General features: G+C 41.4%; 1 protein-coding gene across 1 annotated transcript in view; it reads right to left on the minus strand.

Moving 5' to 3' along the window:
* Positions 1 to 21,679, minus strand: part of dnah9 (dynein, axonemal, heavy chain 9) — a 240,491-nt gene that overhangs the window by 93,049 nt on the left and 125,763 nt on the right. Inside the window, exons 38-47 of the mRNA XM_075458261.1 lie at positions 19,676 to 19,886; positions 19,460 to 19,587; positions 18,947 to 19,055; positions 18,566 to 18,713; positions 17,871 to 18,045; positions 16,903 to 17,076; positions 14,184 to 14,391; positions 13,347 to 13,512; positions 12,611 to 12,713; positions 5,386 to 5,625 (exon numbers count right to left, since the gene is read on the minus strand). Of these exons, the coding sequence (XP_075314376.1) occupies positions 5,386 to 5,625; positions 12,611 to 12,713; positions 13,347 to 13,512; positions 14,184 to 14,391; positions 16,903 to 17,076; positions 17,871 to 18,045; positions 18,566 to 18,713; positions 18,947 to 19,055; positions 19,460 to 19,587; positions 19,676 to 19,886 (1,662 nt within the window). The remainder of the gene's footprint in view (positions 1 to 5,385; positions 5,626 to 12,610; positions 12,714 to 13,346; positions 13,513 to 14,183; positions 14,392 to 16,902; positions 17,077 to 17,870; positions 18,046 to 18,565; positions 18,714 to 18,946; positions 19,056 to 19,459; positions 19,588 to 19,675; positions 19,887 to 21,679) is intronic.

Consider the following 21,679-nt stretch of genomic DNA (forward strand, 5'->3'; position numbering starts at 1 on the left):
AGGGTAGATTGAATGTTGCGTGAAATTTCATGGCATTCCATGAAACATTTGTGAGCATATAAATTCTCATTATAACAGTATCCTATAATAGTATCCATCCCCTGTGGACAGTGAGTATGCACCAACATTTCTGCAAGCTCATCTTGTAGATGTGGAGCTATAAGTGATAAGTGAGATTACATGAGACAGATATGATGTCAAATCCCTAATCATCCCAGAGATGGATGAAAGTCATTCCTGAAGCAGAACTCTCTCCATTTTCCTCTTGTGGATACCAGAGTTGCTTCTCCTTTAGGTTAATTTCCGGTGAGAATAGCTTCGCCTGAATTGCAACCGTTAGCAGCGTAGTCTATTCCTCCAACCTCCAAGGACACCGTGCGGGATATTTCCATCAAAATCTGATTCACATTTCTTACTGGTGGCTTTTCGAAACATCAATGCGATCCATCCTGCAATTCTGGAGTCGTTTCAATCTCGACATACTGACCAACACATCAAACATCCAAAAAACATCAAAGCCAGCGTGAATAAAAACACACGTTTATGACACCATGTGTTACACTCTTTTCATCCTCCTCTATCTTTAAAATAACAAATCATGACAAAGAGCAGATGAGCGTTAAGTGGATGATTGATGATTAATGCGTCTCTCCAAGAGGACCGAGTGACATGGCGGCATTCAGGCAGAACTCAGCACAGTCGAGGTGCATCGCATGAGAGGGGCCGTAGAGAATGAGGGAGGGGACGGTGAGGCGCCCGGGCTCGGTTTGTTCCACTGTCACCCAGGAGACAGACACAGGCAGATGTGTTTCCAGCCCCAGAACCAATAGGAAAAAGAGATTGCTAAATGTGACAATTGGCTGCTAAATCCACTGTGTAATTATGCTTATGTGAGTTTTGTTGTGTATGTGGATATCTATGTGGATGTGTGTGCCAATGATTCAAACTGAGCCAGAATTATCAACACTGCTCACGATTTTTTGTCACGAGTCTGTGAATTATGTTATCTTTGGATTTTTAATAAATCGGCGTCTTTCTGGTTCATTTCATTGCTTAATGGTGTCAGCCACAACATCCTGAATTTATTGTTTACGAGTAAGGTTAAGCAAAACAAAACACCATATGGCACTCTATATCAGAGACATGCTCTCAACCTTCACCAGTCGAACAAAGCACGAACAAACTTAGAAGAGAAAGAAGTTTGTTTCCCTTCCATCCAGCTGACTTTGGCAGACTGTCTCATCCTCTCCATCGCTGATCTTTCGTTGCTTTGTTCAACTCAGAAGAGAGGGATTAGAATTCTGGCTGTCGGAATGTATCTGTCTGTCTGTCTGAGGTGGGCTCACTTCCCTAGCCGGCTGACAGCTGCTCTGAGCCCCAAACAACTCTTACCCTACTAACAAATACCCCCAGCTGACTATCCAGCGAACATCATGCAGACATATTGAGCAGTCAGTACAGTTTGGCTTTGGTCTCATTGCACCATGAGTCTCGTGTACTCTCTTCTCTCCATAGTCTCCGTCCTGCTCGTTCACGCCATCCATCTTCGGCCTCATCTCCTCCCACGGCTCTCGAGCGTCGAGGAGCTCATTTAGGCTGACACATAGAAGACAGGCCCATGGATACGCCCGCCGGTCATGGCAGTGAACGAACACTGGCAAACAGAGCACTTTGACAACGTTCCCTGTTGGATATCAGACTGGTTGGTCTTGCCCTATTAGTGGAATTTAGCTACTGTACTTCACTTGGAGCACGTCGACTTATCAACAGGCCGTATTGATCAGCAAGAACTTTCAAGGAAAGTATGAAGGAAAAAGATGGGGCACTAAGTGAATAGTTAGCCAAAGGTAGGAAACAAAGTTAAGAGAGAAAAAATGCTTGCATTAGACTCCCACTTTAAATCCAACAAAACTCCCCGAACTTGACAAAAAACTCTAAATATGCAATCTTAATTTTTTTTTTGTCACATTTAATAACAGCTTTACATAGACTGTTGCAAGCTCATGCAGAGCCTCTGAGCCCAGCTTTCTGGCTCATTAGAGTTTATCATAATGAGGTGCTTTCCTTTGGCAACATCTCCAAGTCACAAAGTGAAAAAAGAGAATCACAAAAAGTCCCCCAATTATTTCAGCTGAGGCAAACTTCTGAAACATCAAGCCAGAAAACACTGACAGACAACCGTTTAAGCCTCGTGCTCAAAATTACAGGAAGCGTTTGAACTGTCCCTATACAACATTTCAACATCTCTAGGTGGCGAAGCAGCGGTTCAAATGGAAAATTACGGCCAAGGAAGGGCTGTGAGCTGAGAGGATTCTTACTTCTTCTCACCGGTTGTGAGATGTTAGTGCCAGGATATGAATATGTAAGGCTAAAAAAACTTCAAATTAGCTTCTTTTCTAAGTTTCTTTATATTTTAACTATGATGGGGTTAAATAGGAAGACACCTTTGACATTATTTCCTGTGTGTGGCAATTGGATTTTCCGGGCCAATTAAAGTCAACACAAAGACTTTGTCAAAGCAGGCAGAATGGTCTCATCAAATATTAACTTCAAAGCCTTATGGTGAAGGTAAATTCACCACTGTTAGAAGGCAGTCGTGTGCGATCAAGGGCTTGGAAGGTAAGCCTTAAGGGTGTCAGGGCTTGGGCATTGGGAGAGGAGGAAGGCTTGAATGTTTAAGTGCAGCATCAAATGCCTCAGAATGCTTATAGAGAAGAGCTTGATGAATGCTCTAAAATTACCTGAAATTTCCTTTGTGATGGGGAGAAAACTGACATTGAACCCGAATTATGCTGTGATTTACAGGGATCAAAAATCCTCCTCCAGCTCAAGTTTGAATTTTTTATATAACTGAATCTATCACCATTTTAATTAGGACTGTAATCAATGAATCTCTTCCCAGCCAAAAATGTGTCAGTACTTTGATTATCAGCCAGGAGCTGTGACCAACATTAACTTGATTAATTGGTCATCAGCACCTTTATATAAGCACACTTGAACACAACGGAGAATTTTATCAAAGAAGCAATTGTTGCTGCCATCAATGTGGAATTTCTTTGAATGTGACTTCCAAACTATGTGGAATATGTCATTCAGTGAGAGAGATTATTCAAAAGTGGAAAACATTCAAGATAGCTGTCAATCTTCCCAGGTATGAATGTACCAGCAAGTTCACCCCATGGTCAGACCGTGCAATGTTCAGAGAAACTGCAAAAAACCCAGGAGCGACATCTCAGACTCCACAAGCCTCAGTTAGCATGTTAAATGTTAAAGTTCATGACAGCACAGTAAGAAAAATACTGAACCAGTATGCTCTCTCTAAAAAGAACATGCCAGCACAGCTTAGGTATCAGCACAAACACCTCACACCAGCTGTCAAGCACAATGGTTTGGGCTTATTCTGCAGCCACAGGACCTGGGCACCTTGCAGTCATTGAGTCCACCATCAACTCCTCTGGATACTAAAGTATTCTAGAGTAAAATGTGAGGCCATCTGTCCGACAACATAATTTTGGCTGAAACTGGGTCATCAGCAGGACAATGATTCCAAACACAGCAGCAGATCTACAACAGAATGTCTGAAAAAGAAAAGAATCAAGGTGTTGCAATCATAGATATGTATAGAATGGCTAGATGTGTTACGTCTTAGTTTAGAACATCCGCACAAGTCGGCCATTTTACCACAGGGTGAGATGTCCAGGAGACAGTCAAACCTGAGGTAAACTGAGTTACGGTAAGTAATCTGCTCTGACGCTATTACTCTTATCTCGCAGAAATCTCGACAATTTTACATACTAAAAGACCCTGTGCGATATTTTATTTATTCGGTCATCTGTGCAATAATTCATGTCACTACTGTGCAATATGTTATCTTTTTATGGTCAGACTATGTGCATACAATGTGTAATTAACACAAATGTAGTGCAATATGGGCAATAACTCAACCATAGAGCTATAACTTATTTTATTTAACTCTCTTTACTTTGTATATCTTGTATAGCCTATATTCTTTTTTACACTTTGTTTTAGATTATTCTATATTAATTATAATTTGATTATATATTATATTAATTATTCTATATTATACTGTATTTTAGATTTATAGAGATCCTATGTGTGTGTTTGGAGCTACTGGGGACTTGAATTTCCCTGAGGGAGTCATCCCAAGGGATAAATAAAGTTGAGTCATGGGGCAAATAAACGTGAAATATTTACGTTTTTATTTTAAAAAATAAATATGGACTTCGTCTGTAGTGTGATAATTAGCTTACTACTTTGATGTTTATAATAACCTAAACGTTTGAGAATTAAGCAAGTTACGTCTTGAATGTTTGAATGTTTCACCATCAACACAATGTTGTTGGCGAGAGAGCTGCCTGTGGTAAGATGGCGGCCATCTGCGGACGTTCGTCTCCGTTGACCAGCAACGCGGACGAGACATCTAGCCATTCTATACATATCTATGGTTGCAATGGTCAATTTAAAGTCCAGAACTCAGCCTGATTGAAAGGCTGTGGATGAACAAATGTTAACAAACTTCAATGAACTCAAGTACTGTTGTAAATTAGTGGTAGTTTTTCACACACTGCTTTTACCTTTGGGTTTAGTTTGTGTCATTAAATAAATAACAGCACAGCACATGTAATTTTTGTTATCGTTCATCTGAAGTTGTAATTACCTCGTTCTAATACCTGATAAGGGCCAGATGGTTTTTATTATGCCTGAAGGCGTGTTTCCTTTTTTTCTTATGACTGCGTGTAACAAATATTGGTAAGAGCATCTTTAAAAAGTTTAATATATACTTGTACCTATATATCCTCTGCACCGAGGATAACAGTCAGAACTCGGGGCTCAGTCTGTAAACTCTCGGATGGAATATTGAAAAATTAAGTTCCTATAGCTGAGTGGCTTAAAGCATTAATTATAGAACAGAGTGTGTTAAATGAAAGAGCCTGCCCTCCATTAAAACCGTGGAGGATTGTGACAGAAATATTGCCCCAAAAGCGTCTCCCTTGACAGCCGTAGTGCGCTGATATTATATTCATTTAAATACATTTAAGCACCCATGGAAAAGCAAATCCATTGTATTTTCTGTTACACTCATTTCAGACTTATTTCCAGGTCTGAGACCCAGCTCTTAAATCAATAATCATTTAGTTGAGAAATTAGTTACAGAAGCCTGGGGAAGCAGAGCTGCTGAAGAAGAGAGAATTAGGGTAAAATATGTATTTCCTTGTCTGAAATAGAAGAGGGGGTTGGTGAGAAAGAAAGCACACAACTTTTTTGAGGTAACTTTTGACATTTCATGGTGAAAAGATGACCCAGAGGTCGCTGTCCCAAAAGAATGTCCAAATGGAATAATCCTTTTGATATAGGATTATATACCTGGAATATGTTGGAGAGGTCGCGAAGGTTGAAGATGTAGTGGAACTTTACTGCGGTGGGGAGGAAGGTGGAGGAGACGCGCTCATGCAGGGCCAAGGCTAACTGGACCAGGGTGGAGCAGCTCTTCTGCAGCACGGAACTGAAGCCCTCCCTGCTCAGGTGCTGAGACAGAATGGAGCTGTAGATGGTGTTCAGGGCCTCGACTCCAGGAAACGACAGCGCAAAGACTGAGAAGTGCCGCTGTGAAGGGAGGGAGAGCACAAACATGACAAGAGTGAACATGTTACTGATTAATGATGGCAAGGGTCACCTCATTGGGGTTTACGTAAATCTGTCAGTCAAGTGTAACTTCTAAACCTCACAGTATATAGCTGTTCTGATTAAAGTTTCCTTAAACCTGCAGCGTGTTTGTTAACAGTTAAATATTGAATCCTGCCACTGGACTGAATCAAAGCTTGTACCAACAAATAATTACAATTAGTTCCCAATGCGCATCTAACAGAGGACTGCAGTGAATGTTTGGACAGAAAGACAGCGTGACTTCATCTAAGTTAAAGATGCTGCTGAATATTGTATATTCCCCGAAGCATCAAACATGTGTTTTTCCACAGCTGAAAATAGCCTGTGATCCCCCTTGAGTCAAAAATATGTTCTTTCCCCCCCACCATTGAGTGTTTGAGCATCTCCATGTAGAATTACATATGTGAGGGATATTTTTATAAAGCCGTATTACAGACTTGTCTATGACGGAGAAGCTGTGCACGACATTTCATGTTTTTAATATGTAAATGCCGGCTGTCCAAAATGCTGTGTTTACCAGAACCATTCGACTTGGAAAATCATCAGATTCTGACACACTGACCTCTACAGAGGGATGTCTTGATTTTAGCCTTCAGGCTTTTAATACGGTGTTTTCAATTTGATGGAAAACAGGAAGAGACTGATCATGTCTGAGATAAAGGCCAGGGAAGAGAAATTGAGGAACAAAGCAAAGATCACGGTGGTCCTCCGCACTTCATAAAGTAAATACCTGCAGATCATTGAGCTCTCATTTCTAATACCGTAGCACTGTATGAAACTTTGCTGCCTTCCCCTCCGCTGCAGCCGTGTCTTATTAGTTTTTCTACAAGCTGTTCCATTGTAATGACAAGCGGAACCTTCACCTTCCGACTGCAATCCCTGATCTGTTGCTGCCAGGTGTAGAAACCCTTCATTAGATAGCTGAACAATATCAGAGGGAGCCAAGACATATTCCATCTTTTCTGTGGACTCTGCTGTTAAATACACCCCTGAAACGAGTGTCAAGAGAGAACTTCACCCTGCTCTCAGGAAGGTTAAAAACGCTGAGATTTTTCATTCCGAGGATATTTTTCCTGTCTGAATCTTAGTCGAGCTCGTAGCTTTGTCCCCCTCATCTTCTACTTCAACTGCTTTCCACATGAGACCCCATTTAAACTTTGCAAGTGTAAGCTTTTGCTATTTGCCAACAGCTTTTTCACATTCATTAATCATTACATTAAGAAAGCAGTGGAAAAGAGCTACAGAAGAAGAGAGGGAGGGAATTAGTGTTTTGCAGGAAGAATTGAGAAGCAAGCTGGCAATACTCAGAAGGGCTGAATATCTTAGGATAAAGAGAAAGAAGAAAGAATATGTAAGGACTGCGTTTTACAGGGAACCGTTCAAGTTTGTTAAAGGGTTGTTTAAACAGGAAAGGGGGGGGGCAGCTTAAGGCAACAAAGTCAGAGGTGGAAGAGTATCTAAGAAATACATATTTAGATCTTAAGCAGTGTAGAGTAGTAGGCCTTCCACCTGACATGCCACCATTAGGAGAGATAGCCCATAAGATGGATGTTAGACCACCTAGGTGGAAAGAGGTTGAGGAGGTAGTCAGGCGTGCAAAGGCTTTGTCCCCTACCGGGTTTATAAAAGTGCACCTGATATCCTAAAGTTATGGAGGCAGTTAAGAATAGTTTGGGAGAAACAGTTTATTCCTAGAGCATGGCGTAGGGCAGGAGGCGTTCTTATTCCAAAGGAGAAAGAGTCCTCGGACCTGAGTCAGTTCCGGATGATCTCTCTCCTAAATGTAGAGGGGAAGATTTTCTTTAGTGTAGTTGCACAGAGATTAGCTAGTTATTTAGAAAAGAATAGCTTAATAGATACTACTGTGAAGAAGACAGGAATACCAGGTTTCTCAGGGTGTTTAGAGCACACTAGCATGATTTGGCATCAGATTCAGACAGCCAAGATTGAGATAAAAGACTTGCATGTTATATTTCTGGATCTAGCAAAAGCATTTGGTTCAGTGCCACATAGTCTTATTTTGAAAGTGTTTGATTATTTTATAGTGCCTGTAGTAGTTGTGAACTTAGTCAGAGCATATTTTCAGGATATTAGACTGTGCCTAAGTACAGCAGGTTTCACAACAGGTTCGCAGAGGCTAGGAATAGGCATTATGGCAGGGTGTACGATTTCTCCATTAGCATTTACTATGGCGATGAAGATAATTATTAGAGCTTCCAAGTGGGTTGTACGTGGAGAGAGACGTCAGGATGGTATTCCCCTTACACCAATTAGGGCCTACATGGATGATATGACGTTGGTGACTACAACAGTGCCATGTATGAAGAGAATACTTGAGACTTAATAAAAATCTAAAGTGGGCTCGTATGAAAATCCAACCTGGAAGTATCTCAATAAGTAGAGGGAAATTAAGTGATAGAAAGTTTGTAATAGATGAAGAAAACATTCCAATAATTAGGGAAAATATTCTGGATAGAATAGATTAATCAGGGCTTCCAGGAAAGTTGAAGCTGTGGTGTCTGCAGTTTGGATTGTTTTCTCGGTTGATGTGGCCACTGTCTTAGTATGACATTCCATTATCTGTTGCAGAAAAAATGGAAAGATTAGTTAGCTTTTACAGTAGGAAGTGGCTAGGTGTTCCTAGATACTTAAGTTCTCTGTCACTGTATGGGAAAGGCATACTCCAGCTCCCAGTATCTAGTCTAGTAGAGGAGTTTAAATGTACTAAAGTTAGGACAGAGCTCCTGTTAGCTGGGAGTAAAGATGTGGTAGTTAGTAAGGTGGTTCCAAACCCGACCAAGGGGAGGAAATGGAATCCAAGAATGGCAGCTCAGGAAGCAGAAGCAACTCTTAGACATGCAGAGATTGTGGCTAATGTGCAAATAGGCTGGGGAGGCTTGGGGCTTCACCCAGGCAAACCGGTGTGGAGTAGAGCAGGTCCCAAGGAGAAGAGAAAGCTAGTTGTTGAGCAGGTTTGTAGACAGGAGGAAATGTTAAGGGGTACAAAGGCAGTGGCTCAGGCTAAGCAGGGGTGGTGGTTGAATTGGGAAGGTGTAGAGAAGAAAAAGCTTAGTTTGAAAGAGCTGTGAAATATGGAGGAAAGGAGTATTAGATTTTTGATAGGGGCAACATATGATGCATTGCTAACTCCCCAGAACCTGAAACTCTGGGTAAATGGAGACCCGTTATGTTTGTTATGTTCAGGTACTGCAACTCTAAGGCATATTTTGTCAGGTTGTAAGGTTAGTCTGTCACAAGGCCGGTATACCTGACAACATAATCAAATATTAAGAAGCTTAGCCGCAGGTATGGAAGATAAACGAAGGGAGGTAAACTTAGGAGGGTCTAAGGTGAAGAGAGTGGAAACTCCCTTTGTTCAAGAGAGGGAGAAAGTTAATAAGACAATAAGGAGGCAAGGCAGCTTAGAGGATGCTTGTGATTGGGATATGCAGGTAGATTTAGGAGGAAAGCTTAGGAAATAGTCTCTACAAATCTAAAGCCTGATATAGTCTTGTGGTCTAGGAATAGAATGAGAGTCTATTTTTTGGAGCTGACTGTTCCTTGGGACGAATTAGTAGCAGAAGCATATGAAAGGAAAAAGCTTAAGTATGTGGAGTTGGGGGCAGAAGCAGAGCAGCGAGGATGGAAAGTTAGGATATGTCCTGTGGAAGTAGGATGTAGAGGATGCGTGTCTTATTGTTGAGGGAGTTGGGTGTAAGTGGACAGAGTGTGAGGAAAATAGAGAAGGAAGTGTCAGATGAGGCAGTAAAGATTTGGATTAGAAGAAGCAATAGTAGCTGGGGGCCCAGCAGGGGGAGCACTTAGTAAACAGACTCTTGGAAGAAGCAAGTAAGAAATCCAGGATATATTTAAGTGGAGGGTGTGGCCCATGTCGGCCTTTTGAAACCAGGCAGCCATTTTAGGTGAGTTAGAAAGTATGGATTTGTTTTTGCTGGCATTTTTGTGATTGTAGGACTTTTTATGTGAGTTTGTCTGCTGAATCTGCCAGTGTGTCTTGTCCTGCCTCCACCTCTGGCACCCTCTATACTTTCATTACCCTCTAATCAAACCAGGGTTTGAATCCCATTCCTACTTATCTGTACCTCTTCTATTTGTACCCCCTTCCCGAACCAGAGTTTGTATCCCCACCCCGCTATGACTGGTGTGCAGTTGGTGAGAGGCTGGGGTAGATTGTGGTTGTGGAAAAAAAGATGGTTGTTGTGATGTGAGGAGCAGTGATGGCTGGCAGTAGGGGAGTGACTCTGGGACGCCAGTGATCACTGTCTAGCCTCCTGGAGGTGCCGTGGTCCCAACTAGACGAAACACTGATGAAAGGAGATTCCCACCTGATGACCCCAATGACATGTTGGTCGGCACTGCTCACTGGTTTATATAGGCATTATAGGGAATTATTCACTGAGTCTGGTCTATTTTTTCTTAAGCACAAGTTTCTTGTGTTTACCTTGAACAGCATCCTGAATCAGATCTCTTAGAGTGCACTGGTAAGACCCTTATCATCTCTTCAAATCAAACTTACTGTAATACAAGGTCTTGACCTCAATATAAAAACCTTACGGCAGTATGTGTGTTATGTTTTAGCAGAATACAAACAAACCTGAATTGAAATGAATACTTTATAGAGCCATCACTGCACAGTGTAATTTCATTGTTATTTCATCAGCAGGGAGCTGCACATGCTGCAGTCGAGTGTTAAGCTTTTAGTACCATAAACTCACAGAAAGAGCCGACAGCCTCACTATATATGTCCCGGCTGTTTCCTGGAAGCCAAGAAATCCACATGAACAACAGTTGTAGAACGGGACTTTTTTTTTCATACATCAAAACAGTTCTCTTTGATATGAACAAGAAATTAATTAGCAATTGTCCTCAGGGGGGGGACACCACTGCAATTTTGTAAATGCTGAGTTATGATATAGAGACGTGTAAAATTAATTTTTCCACAAAGTTTTGTCAAAATCTAATTAGTTGTGCATGAATGGCCACACCAATGAATGGACAAATTACAGAGGCCATCACTTTCCCACAGCGTTACATTACTCTCTATGCATGCAAATGAGCAGCAATCTGACGTGGAGTTTTTCACTCCAACAGAACACTCTATTACTGAAATGCCTTGTTTAGAGTTCAGGCTATTCTTTTGTTATCCAACTACATCACAATGAAATACATTTGCATAATACTTGCCCGGCAGCTAGTGCAGGAAACCTGTTGTGAAAAATTAGCAATTGCCTCCCACTCTGCAATGCTTGACCAATTGTCTGACCAATCAGAGGGAACCTTAAAGAGAAGGCAGCCAAACTGGAGTGTCTCATAGAGCAGGTGGATTTACGAGACAGTTTGGACAGTATGAGAAAATTAATGTGTCATCCTGAAAATGAAAATATGTAAATCTACCCTTGGAGACTCTTCAAATAAAATCATGGCCTCCAGACGGTGACAGTTTAGTTGTATTTTCATACCATTTTTTTGGGACAGTGCAACTAAATTTTTAAATTGATGCACTTTGGAAGTATGCCCCCTTTTTTTTCTATCATTGTCTTACATCTTATGAAACACCAGGAAGGAGACAAGAAATGGCATGTGTTTGCGTATGGGCGCATGTGCTTTGTTCGATTGAGCCTGTTGCCACCACGACAACATTATGTCGGGACAAAACAGTGTGGGCTGTCACCCACCTGTGTTCTGTCAATAATCTGCCTACTCCTGCGCCTGTTTCACTGGTTAAACAAAGCTTTTGAACAGTCTGTTAATCCTTTTATAACAAAAGAAAATTTAGACCACCTCCACTTACATTACGGTCCCAAATTTATGATGAAGACAAGATGTGGAATGAGTTGGCGATCTTGGGTTTGATAAAGGAAACTGTCACTCCTCCCGACATGAAACCCTTGTGCAATTCAAGAGGTGTAAATATTGAAAAGAGAGAAATACCACGCATTTTACCTACCGCTGCTGTGGCCCATTTATCGGAAAACAAGTTTATTCACTGACCACAACTTTAAACATGAAACAAAGATGGAACTGTCGCATGTCAGCCAGCAGGAATTCAAAGACAGAAATGAACAAATCAAAATTCAAGTTAAAAATTCAGTTCATCCCACCATGTAGTAAAGGTAGAGGTACTATCATTTTGGGTCACATTATTTTTAAAAAACTGAGTTCAAGCTAATTTAATTCTCAGTAAAAGCAACAAGTGTTGCTCACTCAGTGACACCGGTGTCTCTACCTATTAATTAGATGGACTGAAACTCAACATAATAATATTAATGCCATTTTACCTGCATTACCAAAAAATGTTGCATCTATAAACTGAACGGTTAGCACACTAATGTATCAGGATGCTTTTGTATTCTAAAGGATAAACTTTTATGGCATCTACAGAATGGAAAAAAGGACAGTTTGACTTAATGATTTCACTCAAACATTTTTGATCTGAAACAAAAGAGAAACTCGGTCATCAAATCATCTATTCATCAGACATTCAGTCAATATAGAGAAAATAGGTGTTGTGATGAAGTCATTGTGAGCAGTGTTCATGTATTTTGTGCTGAAATGCTCAAGGAGCATCAGTGCTGCTCATGATCAAAGTTAGAATAAAGCCCTGCTGTACATTAGCCTATCAAGAAAAGATGAGGTGAAAATCTGAAAGGAAAGGCTACATAGATGCTATGAGCAGCAATATCAGCCTTCTTTTTTTTTACTGACACATTTTGTCATGATAAAGACCGTCAAAAACTATCCGTGGTAATATGTCTGAGATGAGTGAGGGCACAGCTGTGAACTGCATAAGCAGTGGAGCACAAAGTGCTGGGAGAATGTCCTGTGTGGGTGTGAGTGTGTGTGTGCTTGCGTGTGCGTGCGTGCGTGCGTACGTGCGTGCGTGCGTGCGTGCGTGCGTGCGTACCTGCAGTCGTGGATTAATGGTGAAGCTGCCGGCTGTGGGGTTCATGCAGGACACGTATTGAATGTTGTGTATTTCTTTCAAAAGCAGCTTATTACGATCATACCTGTAGAACACACACATACACACAAACACACACAAAAAAAAATCATTATTTAACAGTCTTGCAAACACACAAACACCCACTTATGCGCAGGCTCACACACACACTCCTTGCCCTTGCTTTTGCTGATATGAACGCCTCAACTGCCACTTAAGCTGGCGTGGTTCAGTAGCATCTTCCTTCCTCTCAATTTCATACCTGAAATCCCTCTAGCCTATCTCTAATGAGTTGACCGTGTCTAAGCCAGTCACCCAGTGTCTGACGCAGTGAAGCCATGTTCAAAATGGCCTCCTTGTGTCAGAGAGATGAGCAATTAAATCATTCTTATGGGGAATCACAAAACTCCCCTTCCTCTCGGACTTTTGACACTTATAACAGTTGTAACATATTGATACTGAGGCAGGGGTCACCATGAATACTAAAGGGAAGGCGTTTCTGAATTGTTGGGTGTTCCACCCATCAGCTGCTGAGACTCTGCTGTGACTCCATTGTCCAAATGATCTTCTTCTATCATAGTACATTAAAACGCAGTTTGAAATCTAGGCATAATAATCCATTGTCAAACAGCACAGGCTTGTGTGCATGCTTGCTTCTACATATAATGAGTTATATGGATGTTAAATGACAGAATCTTACCAATGGTTATAGTCCATATGTTGGCGTATGAGTGTGTGGGGTTGGACCGTGCCATATGCATCCACCTCAGGCATATTCATGTCGTCTATGAAGTAGATCAGTCTTCTGCTGCCTGGAGGTCCATAGTTGCGGCCTGCTTTCTTCTCAAGGGGACTTTCCAACACAGCTGTGTGGGAGAATGCGAGTGACGGAGCAGTGAACAGAAATGGGGAAAAGAAAAAATAATGCTGTGAAGGCTGTAAGTAAATTCCAGTATTTATGGAGGAGTTCCAAGCTGGAAAGTTAAGTTACTTGATTTAAAGAAAAGGACACAAAATGCAGTTTTCTTTTTGTCTTTGTCGTCTCACCTTTTATGGTCTCTAAATATCCTTCTCATGAAAAAAATCATGAATCACTTCAACTGAACAACGAACAGATCATAGACATGGACATGGTGTCATGAGTGGAGATTTTTCATAGTATGGCTTTACAAGAACCACTGGTGCAGGCAATAAGGCTGACTGAGATGTCCCAGTTAAGAGAATAAAAGACTTTTCCTTTGCAGATTCACTAGAATTCTATGAGCAAGGAAGCAACAGCAAAACTGAAAATCATTGTGTATTTTTGTACATCACTTGGCCATCGTAGAGTCAGATTAAGCTTTATTCAAAACCAACTGATTAAATTTACTATTACAGTGACCTGGTTTCACTGCTTGGGGACACAATCAATACATTTTAGCTTTTTAGAGAGCATAAATAGACTTGGATAACAATCTCTCTTGGTCATATACCATTCTTTCTATCTTATATTCCATTCCAAAATCGGATATACAATTGTGATTGGCATGGTTCCTACCTTGGAGCATAGCCGACGTGGTGTAATAGTTAAAGGGGACATTTTTGACCATGTATTTCTCAGGGTCCAATGATCCGAGTTTGTCTCCGACCAAAACAGACTTCCCAGTGCCAGCGTTCCCGACCAGCATCACCGGTCTACGGTGCTCCAGGAGGCGATCCATGAAGTAACGAACTCTAATGGTCTCTGTGGTGTGGACCAGACAAGCCTGCACGTAGGAATCGTATGGAAACATACATACTCAGACACATCAAAATCAAAAATTTTGTTTGCAAAAAAAGATCATCCTCAAGTTGTCTATTAAAGGTAGGGTAGGAGATCCTGGATTTTGAGTCCAGCGAAGCTGCATTTTGAAAATACACAGGTAAAAAGTCCCAACCCTTTTCTTCACTTTCCCCCCGAAGGCACGCCTCTAGAGTACATGAACGCGCACGAGCACGAAGGTGCACGAGCGCTGTTCTGACAGCAAGCATCGATCGTTGCCGTATTTAGTATATGATAACGTTTAATAATGCTAGGTGCTAGCCAAGCTGGCTCTAGTTTAGCTTCCTGCCAAGCTTCTGGACGCGTAATTCGTTCATGGAGCAGGGTACGCGCACAGGGAGAAGGAGGGGGAGGGAGGAGCAGATTGCAGTTTGATAGACGGCATCAGAATCCAATCATTGTTAACGGTCCGTTCAATATGATTGGATACTGTTTTTCCTAGATTGTACATTCTAGAGGCCACTAAAACTTTTCATATTTGTGTCAAAACTTTTAATTAATTGGTTCCAATGGGGGTGTGAAGAGTATTTCAAGCAATATGTAAAAAAATGTTCCAGAAAAAGATCCCCTACCCCACCTTTAAGAAATGAAACAGCACAAGGTTTTTATTGATGAACACATTAAATCAGTACTAAACCTATTTTCTAACACTAAATGTGTCATAAATGCATTCAGTTTGACTGTACTCTGGCTATAGATAGCACAAACTATTTCACTTGGCTGCAATGACGCAGATATCTTAAAAAAAAAAAAAAAAAAGCTACACTCATTCATTTCCTTCTTTCTCAAATCTGGGATATGGAGACTGTCATCACAGTGCTGCAGTTCCAAGGTGGAAATGCTCAGCCCCTCAGCTGACTGAATTTTTCATTCATGATGTCTTTTAGCATCTAAAAACCACCACATGAACGAGGAACGAGGCTCTGTAATCTGTTCATAAATGAACAATTACCGACAGCGATCTTGAAATCAATGATTTTATAATTTGTTCTATGTTTTACATAATTTTTTTTGGCTGTGAATATTAATGTAGCATATAAGATGATCCACTGTTAACAGGGATTATTCAGAACCCAGTTCTGCCTGAGGTGGACTGAAACCTATTAATCTGAATGTAAATAAACTGTAATATTTTTTTCCGTTCTGTCACTCTTGTACTTGCATTTAAAGTGAGTCGGGAAGAGTATTTTTGTACATTTTGGGTGTATTTGAAATAAGACTAAAGATAAGAGGCAAACTCAGTCAGTCCCTCGGGGCACACAGTGGTGTGGGTGCTGTGCTGTTCTCCTTGCCTTGCTGCTTGCTTTTTGCTGTTAAAAACCGAACCTCCGGCCCTCAGTACTGCCCAGTGTGCTCTAGGCACTATGAGTAATTTGATGCGGCCTATACATTTTTTCTCAGCTTACCAGCGACATCCCTTAAATGTACAAAAAGATGGACTCCTTTAAATATATCGATGGACATTTTCAATAGTTTTGTCATATTTTAAGGCGAGACACTACAGGTGAATAGGGTAATATTTTAAAATAATAGATATCACCATGAAACTTCCTCAGTTGATGACTTATACAAGTATGAAAAGAAAATGTACTACAAGTTTTAGAAATTTGAATGTTTAATTATGGAAATTAGGCATTATCTCATTAAATATGCGCATATTTACATATATTTCCGGAAGCTAGATCTGAACATATGATAAAGCCAGGTGCAAAATTCTTTTCTCATTTTGTTTACACACAAAATAAAAATAAAATTACTGAGGGATTTCAGGATATCTGCTTTCATTTCCCAGGAAATCAAAATATACTGCCCATAGCCTAAAAAACATCAATTTTCGCCATATTATTTTATTATAATGTCACATTAATCAGGCCAGGAATGATTTATCAACAAATGCTTCTGTAATTATCTTCAGAATACTGCTAATTGTATAACTGGAAAGTTTGGTGTTAGTAGGTGCTCCATAGTCTGAGATATTGATACTGGAAAAATACAAAAAACTGATTTTGAGAAAACGGCATTTAAAGATTTAAATAGGGGAATTCATTTTGGTAAATTTGGGCGAAACGTACTGCCGCGATTAAACAAAATGTGATGAAATAAACATTTTAATTTATGTTTTGAAATAACACATATCGAAGGAGTAGACTGGCCCAAAATCTAAAAATTGACCACTGTATGAAAAATCCCTGTTTTTGCCTGCCGTGTCTCGCCTTAAAGAACGTGATATGTGAGTATGCATTAGTGTAGGGGTTACACTGTTATAGTTAAGCAGGCACCCAGTGGTGACCTGTAGTTTCAGCTGGTTTCAGTCAGAGTCATTGCTCACTGGTAACTTCTGGTTTGGAGGCTTCAAAACCTTTGTTCACAGATCCCTGTTCTCTGATATCCATCTGCAATGTATCGACAGAACAATATTTAATTCTGAAAACTTTGGATTTCCAAAAAAATGTACCTGAAGTGGTGTATCTGTATCCATTTCAAACTTGGGCACCATCTTAGTCCAGGGTTCAAACTTCTTGCTCTCTGGGTCAATGTAGTAATCAAACACGGTGCCCTGGGAAGGGAACTTGATGGTTTTGAACTCAGCAACCCACCACTTGCTGAACTCCACTCTGTAGTCGACTAGCTGCATTCACACAGAGCACACACGCAGAAACACAGAATGAAGTCAATACTGCTTTTTCTCTTCCATACAGTAGCTATAGATCTGTGCATGTGATTTACACAAGTGCAAACACAAACCAGAGGACAAATAAATGGCAACAATATAGAGATAGAGCTACAGCAGCTGAAGGGTAGAAAATGAGAGATGGCAGTGCCATCTATCCATCCGTGTGATTCAGACAGTGAAGAAGAAGCGTCGTCTCCTGCTGGCTGGCAGTTCTTCGCCTTTCTCTCTTCCTTCCCACCCCTTCATACCTGTCTCCTCTATTCACTACTGACTCTCCAGTCAATAAAACCACTTAGCATTTAAATGCATCTGTGATGGGAAAATAAAGTGGAGTACATCTGTACCAAGGGGAAAAGCAGTTTTATCCCATAACTTAGATGGACGCGCTTACTGTACAGCACTAACTGGATTGCTAAGCAACCGCTCGCCACGGCTCTCCTGCTGATTTAAATTCAGCCAGCCTGTGTGTTGCTGAGTGGGAATGAAGTCCACTTCATTTCCAAATGGATATCTCTCCCTTAAAAAAAAAAGCCATTTCTTCAACTAAAAGTAACAATCAAATTACTTTTCAAAAATAGACACAACATTGTGTTGCATAAGAGCCATTGGGACTTGCATAATGAAAGTGCAAGAAAATCTTTGAGAGATGAATTATGAGGAGAAAAAAAATCTTTCAATCGCCCCATTCTTTACCCCCTTTATACAGCCACTTAATAAGCGTCTCACATGCCCAGAAGCCCACTTAATACCTGGTCCTGGAACAAGGCTCCCCCAAAGGCCCAGACTGCAGCAAAGACAAAATAGAGCTCATAAAGTTCTTTGGCGCAGTCTGGTGGTGTGTTTTCTGGAGTCAGAAGACACTCCAGCAGGTAGCACAGCATCTGAACCAGACTCTGTTCGGGGACAGGGATGATCTTCTTAAACCTGAGCAAAGAAATATATGTTACATCACACACTCCAAACATTACTGGTGTTCATCAATCAGGAGGGAAAGGAGCTGCAGTGATGAAGGGGAGGATAAAAAGGGAGCTCTGGTTTCGTCTCGTGTCATCTGTTACACATAATTCTGCGGATTTAACTAAACAAACGCAGCTTCTTCAGACCGAACAATTTTAATTACTCTCGAGAAACACGATGACAAATTCATGAGCTGTGACGCAGTGGTGCATTTTTGGAATTTTTTGTGTCACTCTGCGCACAATACATTCCTCCCTCCTCTGCTTCCTGTTTTTGTTTGCGCCAACAGTAATGATGATGGAGGCGTTGGAAGATGCAAGCAATCCTGTAAAGAATGTAGGATGACATCCAGTTCTTCTGAGTCAGTCCGTTTTCTCCGCTCCAACACTCCCACTTATCACAGTTCCTCCCTGTTATGTCACACCCCTACATCCTGCGTCAACAACATGTCAACGAGCGCTTCCTGTCGTGGCACATGCTGTGTTACCTTGATCTGAGGGCGTCCAGGCAAGAGGGAAGGTATTTGTCAAAGAGTATAGTCAGATTGGCCTTCTCAGATTGAACGTCTCTCTTGTCAATCCAGCTGGACACCTGTGGGTTCCAACCAAGGTCTGCCGGATTTATGTAAAGAATACCTGGTGAGTAGTAAAAGGTGAGAACTTTGTCACATACTGTGATGACAGTAAGTATAAACATGGTTGGATTAACCTATTAGGGGTGTATTGGGCTTTAGAATTGAAACAAAATTTTGATTTACATGAACCTCTCATCCATATTCAGTCAAATATCAAAAGTGTCCAAAAAAAAAAAATAAATAAGAGGTAAGGAAAGACAGAGAATTAAAAGTGTCAGATGTGAGCTCCTGCACCTGCTCTGGATACAGTCGCAGGGGTAGCGGTGCGAAGGTGGCTGATCTCAAACACCAGCCTCATGGTGGGGTTCAGAGGGATCCGCTCGTTACTGGCCAGAGTCAGCACCTAACAGAAGGAGAAGACATAGTTACACCCAGCACACATACAGTACATATGAGTGTTCCGTTTGTACGCTGGAAGCCTGGATCATGTCATGCTTGCTCCTCAGCTTTCTCAACATACTAAGTATTACACCCCCCCCACCCCCCCCCCCCCCCCCCCCAACACACACACACACACACACACACACACACACACACACACACACACACACACACACACACACAGTGTCAAATATTCTTACACCAACAGAGTACAACAAGCTTTCTGCGCTCTTCCATCAGTGACGCATCACTCACAGTTCCTTGTCATATCAGAGTGATCACTTTTTAGAAATACTGTTTTGATACTAAAAAAAAGACTCTGTCAACACGTTTACACACAAACGCACACACTGAACTTTCTCCCACCTTGTTGTCATCCATGACTGTGTTGAGTGACTCGATCCACATTGGGTCAATGTCTCCATCCAGAACAATCCACTTAGGCCCACTGTGATTGATGTTGGCCAGTTCACGCATTATACTGGAGAACAGGCCTGTGAGAGGATGAGATCATGTTTTGGATATTTAACATGAAACATTTTGCACTAATCAAAGGTCATTTTTGAAGTGCTTAATAGTCACCATCTTTCCACTCTCTAGTTGCTGGGTTGATGATTCCAAAGAGCTCGTCATTGGTCACAGCCTTCGGGTTAAGGTCTGCCCACACGGGCCGACGCTTCATGTTGTGATAGGTCCTCTGGAGTGACCTCATCACCTGACTCTTCCCAGTGCCTGCATTCCCAATAACAAACACAGAGTGACGCACCGCCAGCAGCTCCTCCAGCTGCACCACCTAACACAAAGACAGAGAAACATTTTCAGCTCTTGTGTGTGTGTGTGTGTGTGTGTGTGTGTGTATCACAAGGGAAACTTATGACACAAACAACCTTGTACACCACAATCTCGCCTTTCATTTGAACTGTGGTGTTCATCTCATATTTAATATTTTAGCCTAAAGTTATATATTTACAGAGTTTAGCCTATAGCTTAAAGGGGAACTCCGGGGCATTTGAAGCGTGTTTCCATTGCTAGAGGTTGTCAAATACTGCTAGTAGGACACAGAGAGGTCCAGATCTGTGCTCCCTGTGTGAAGATCGCTCTGTCCGCACAGCATGTCATGCGAGGCTAATACGTGGTGGCTAAGGGGCAAGCGCTAACCCTTCCACGTAAAACAACAACTTGCACACTGCAGAAACGTCACACCACTTTATAAACCATCCGACAATAAAGTCACAAGCCTTACCATCAAAACCATATGCATGGTTCTCACATTACTGGCATGGGGACGTTACAAAACAACTTTATAAACAGCATGTAACTCACCGGCTGGTTGTAGGCTCGCGCATGTGAAAGCCCAAAAGAGTCGATGGAGAATAATCCCATATACAAAACAATTATATTCTCTAGAAAAACTGCGTTCAAGTATTTAAAACATTACAACAATATTACTGGGCATGTATTGTTGTAATGTTTTAAATACTTGAACGCAGTTTTTCTAGAGAATATAATTGTTTTGTATATGGGATTATCCTCCTTCGACTCTTTTGGGCTTTCACATGCGCGAGCCTACAACCAGCCGGTGAGTGACATGCTGTTTATAAAGTTGTTTTGTAACGTCCCCATGCCAGTAATGTGAGAACCATGCATATGGTTTTGATGGTAAGGCTTGTGACTTTATTGTCGGATGGTTTATAAAGTGGTGTGACGTTTCTGCAGTGTGCAAGTTGTTGTTTTACGTGGAAGGGTTAGCGCTTGCCCCTTAGCCACCACGTATTAGCCTCGCATGACAGGGTGTGCGGACAGAGCGATCTTCACACAGGGAGCGCAGATACGCATCTCTCTGTGTCCTACTGGCAGTATTTGACAACCTCTAGCAATGGAAACACGCTTCAAATGCCCCGGAGTTCCGCTTTAAGGGAAATCAGCTTTTCAGGCCGGCTGATTTCGGCTCGGGCAGGAGTGAAGTGCACTGTGTTTTCGACCACAGCCAGTGGCTTGCGCTTGCGTCTTGCGTGAAGTTTAGAAAATTGAGGTGACACACGCAAGCACACAAGGGGGGGCTTGCAACCCCGCAAGGGCTTGCGTTGCGGCTTGCGTCTTGCGTTGCGTCTTGCGTTACCGACTATAAACCAGGCTTTATGGAGCGTATGACTTGATGCAGAAGGACAGAGCAGAGTTTTGTACTGAGTTACAACAAAGCAGCTTAGTATACAGTTGACAAGCTCAATAAATGACTGCAGTAGACTTCTGGAAGGACAGATATCTGCACTCAAATTACTCTGTAGCTGTGTAATTAAAGAGCCACCCTGCCTGTTTTACAGCAGATTAAAAAAAAAATTTTATGTGGTCGTGCAAGTATAATTTCACAAAATGATTGACAGTGAATGAGCGGCATTATTGTAGGTAGTATAAGGCAGTAATGTACAGTTGTTAAAAAGAAAATACATCCTAATTCCATTTTAAGGTTTAACATTTCAGGACATAGAAACAATTTGTCCGGTCATTAGTAGGTTTTCGTATCTAGTGAATACAGCCTCAGATAAAAAAAAAAAACAACACACAACACATTACGCTCTGTTAATATTC

This window comes from Odontesthes bonariensis, chromosome 23 (assembly GCF_027942865.1).
Source record: "Odontesthes bonariensis isolate fOdoBon6 chromosome 23, fOdoBon6.hap1, whole genome shotgun sequence".
NCBI classification, from domain to species: domain Eukaryota; kingdom Metazoa; phylum Chordata; class Actinopteri; order Atheriniformes; family Atherinopsidae; genus Odontesthes; species Odontesthes bonariensis.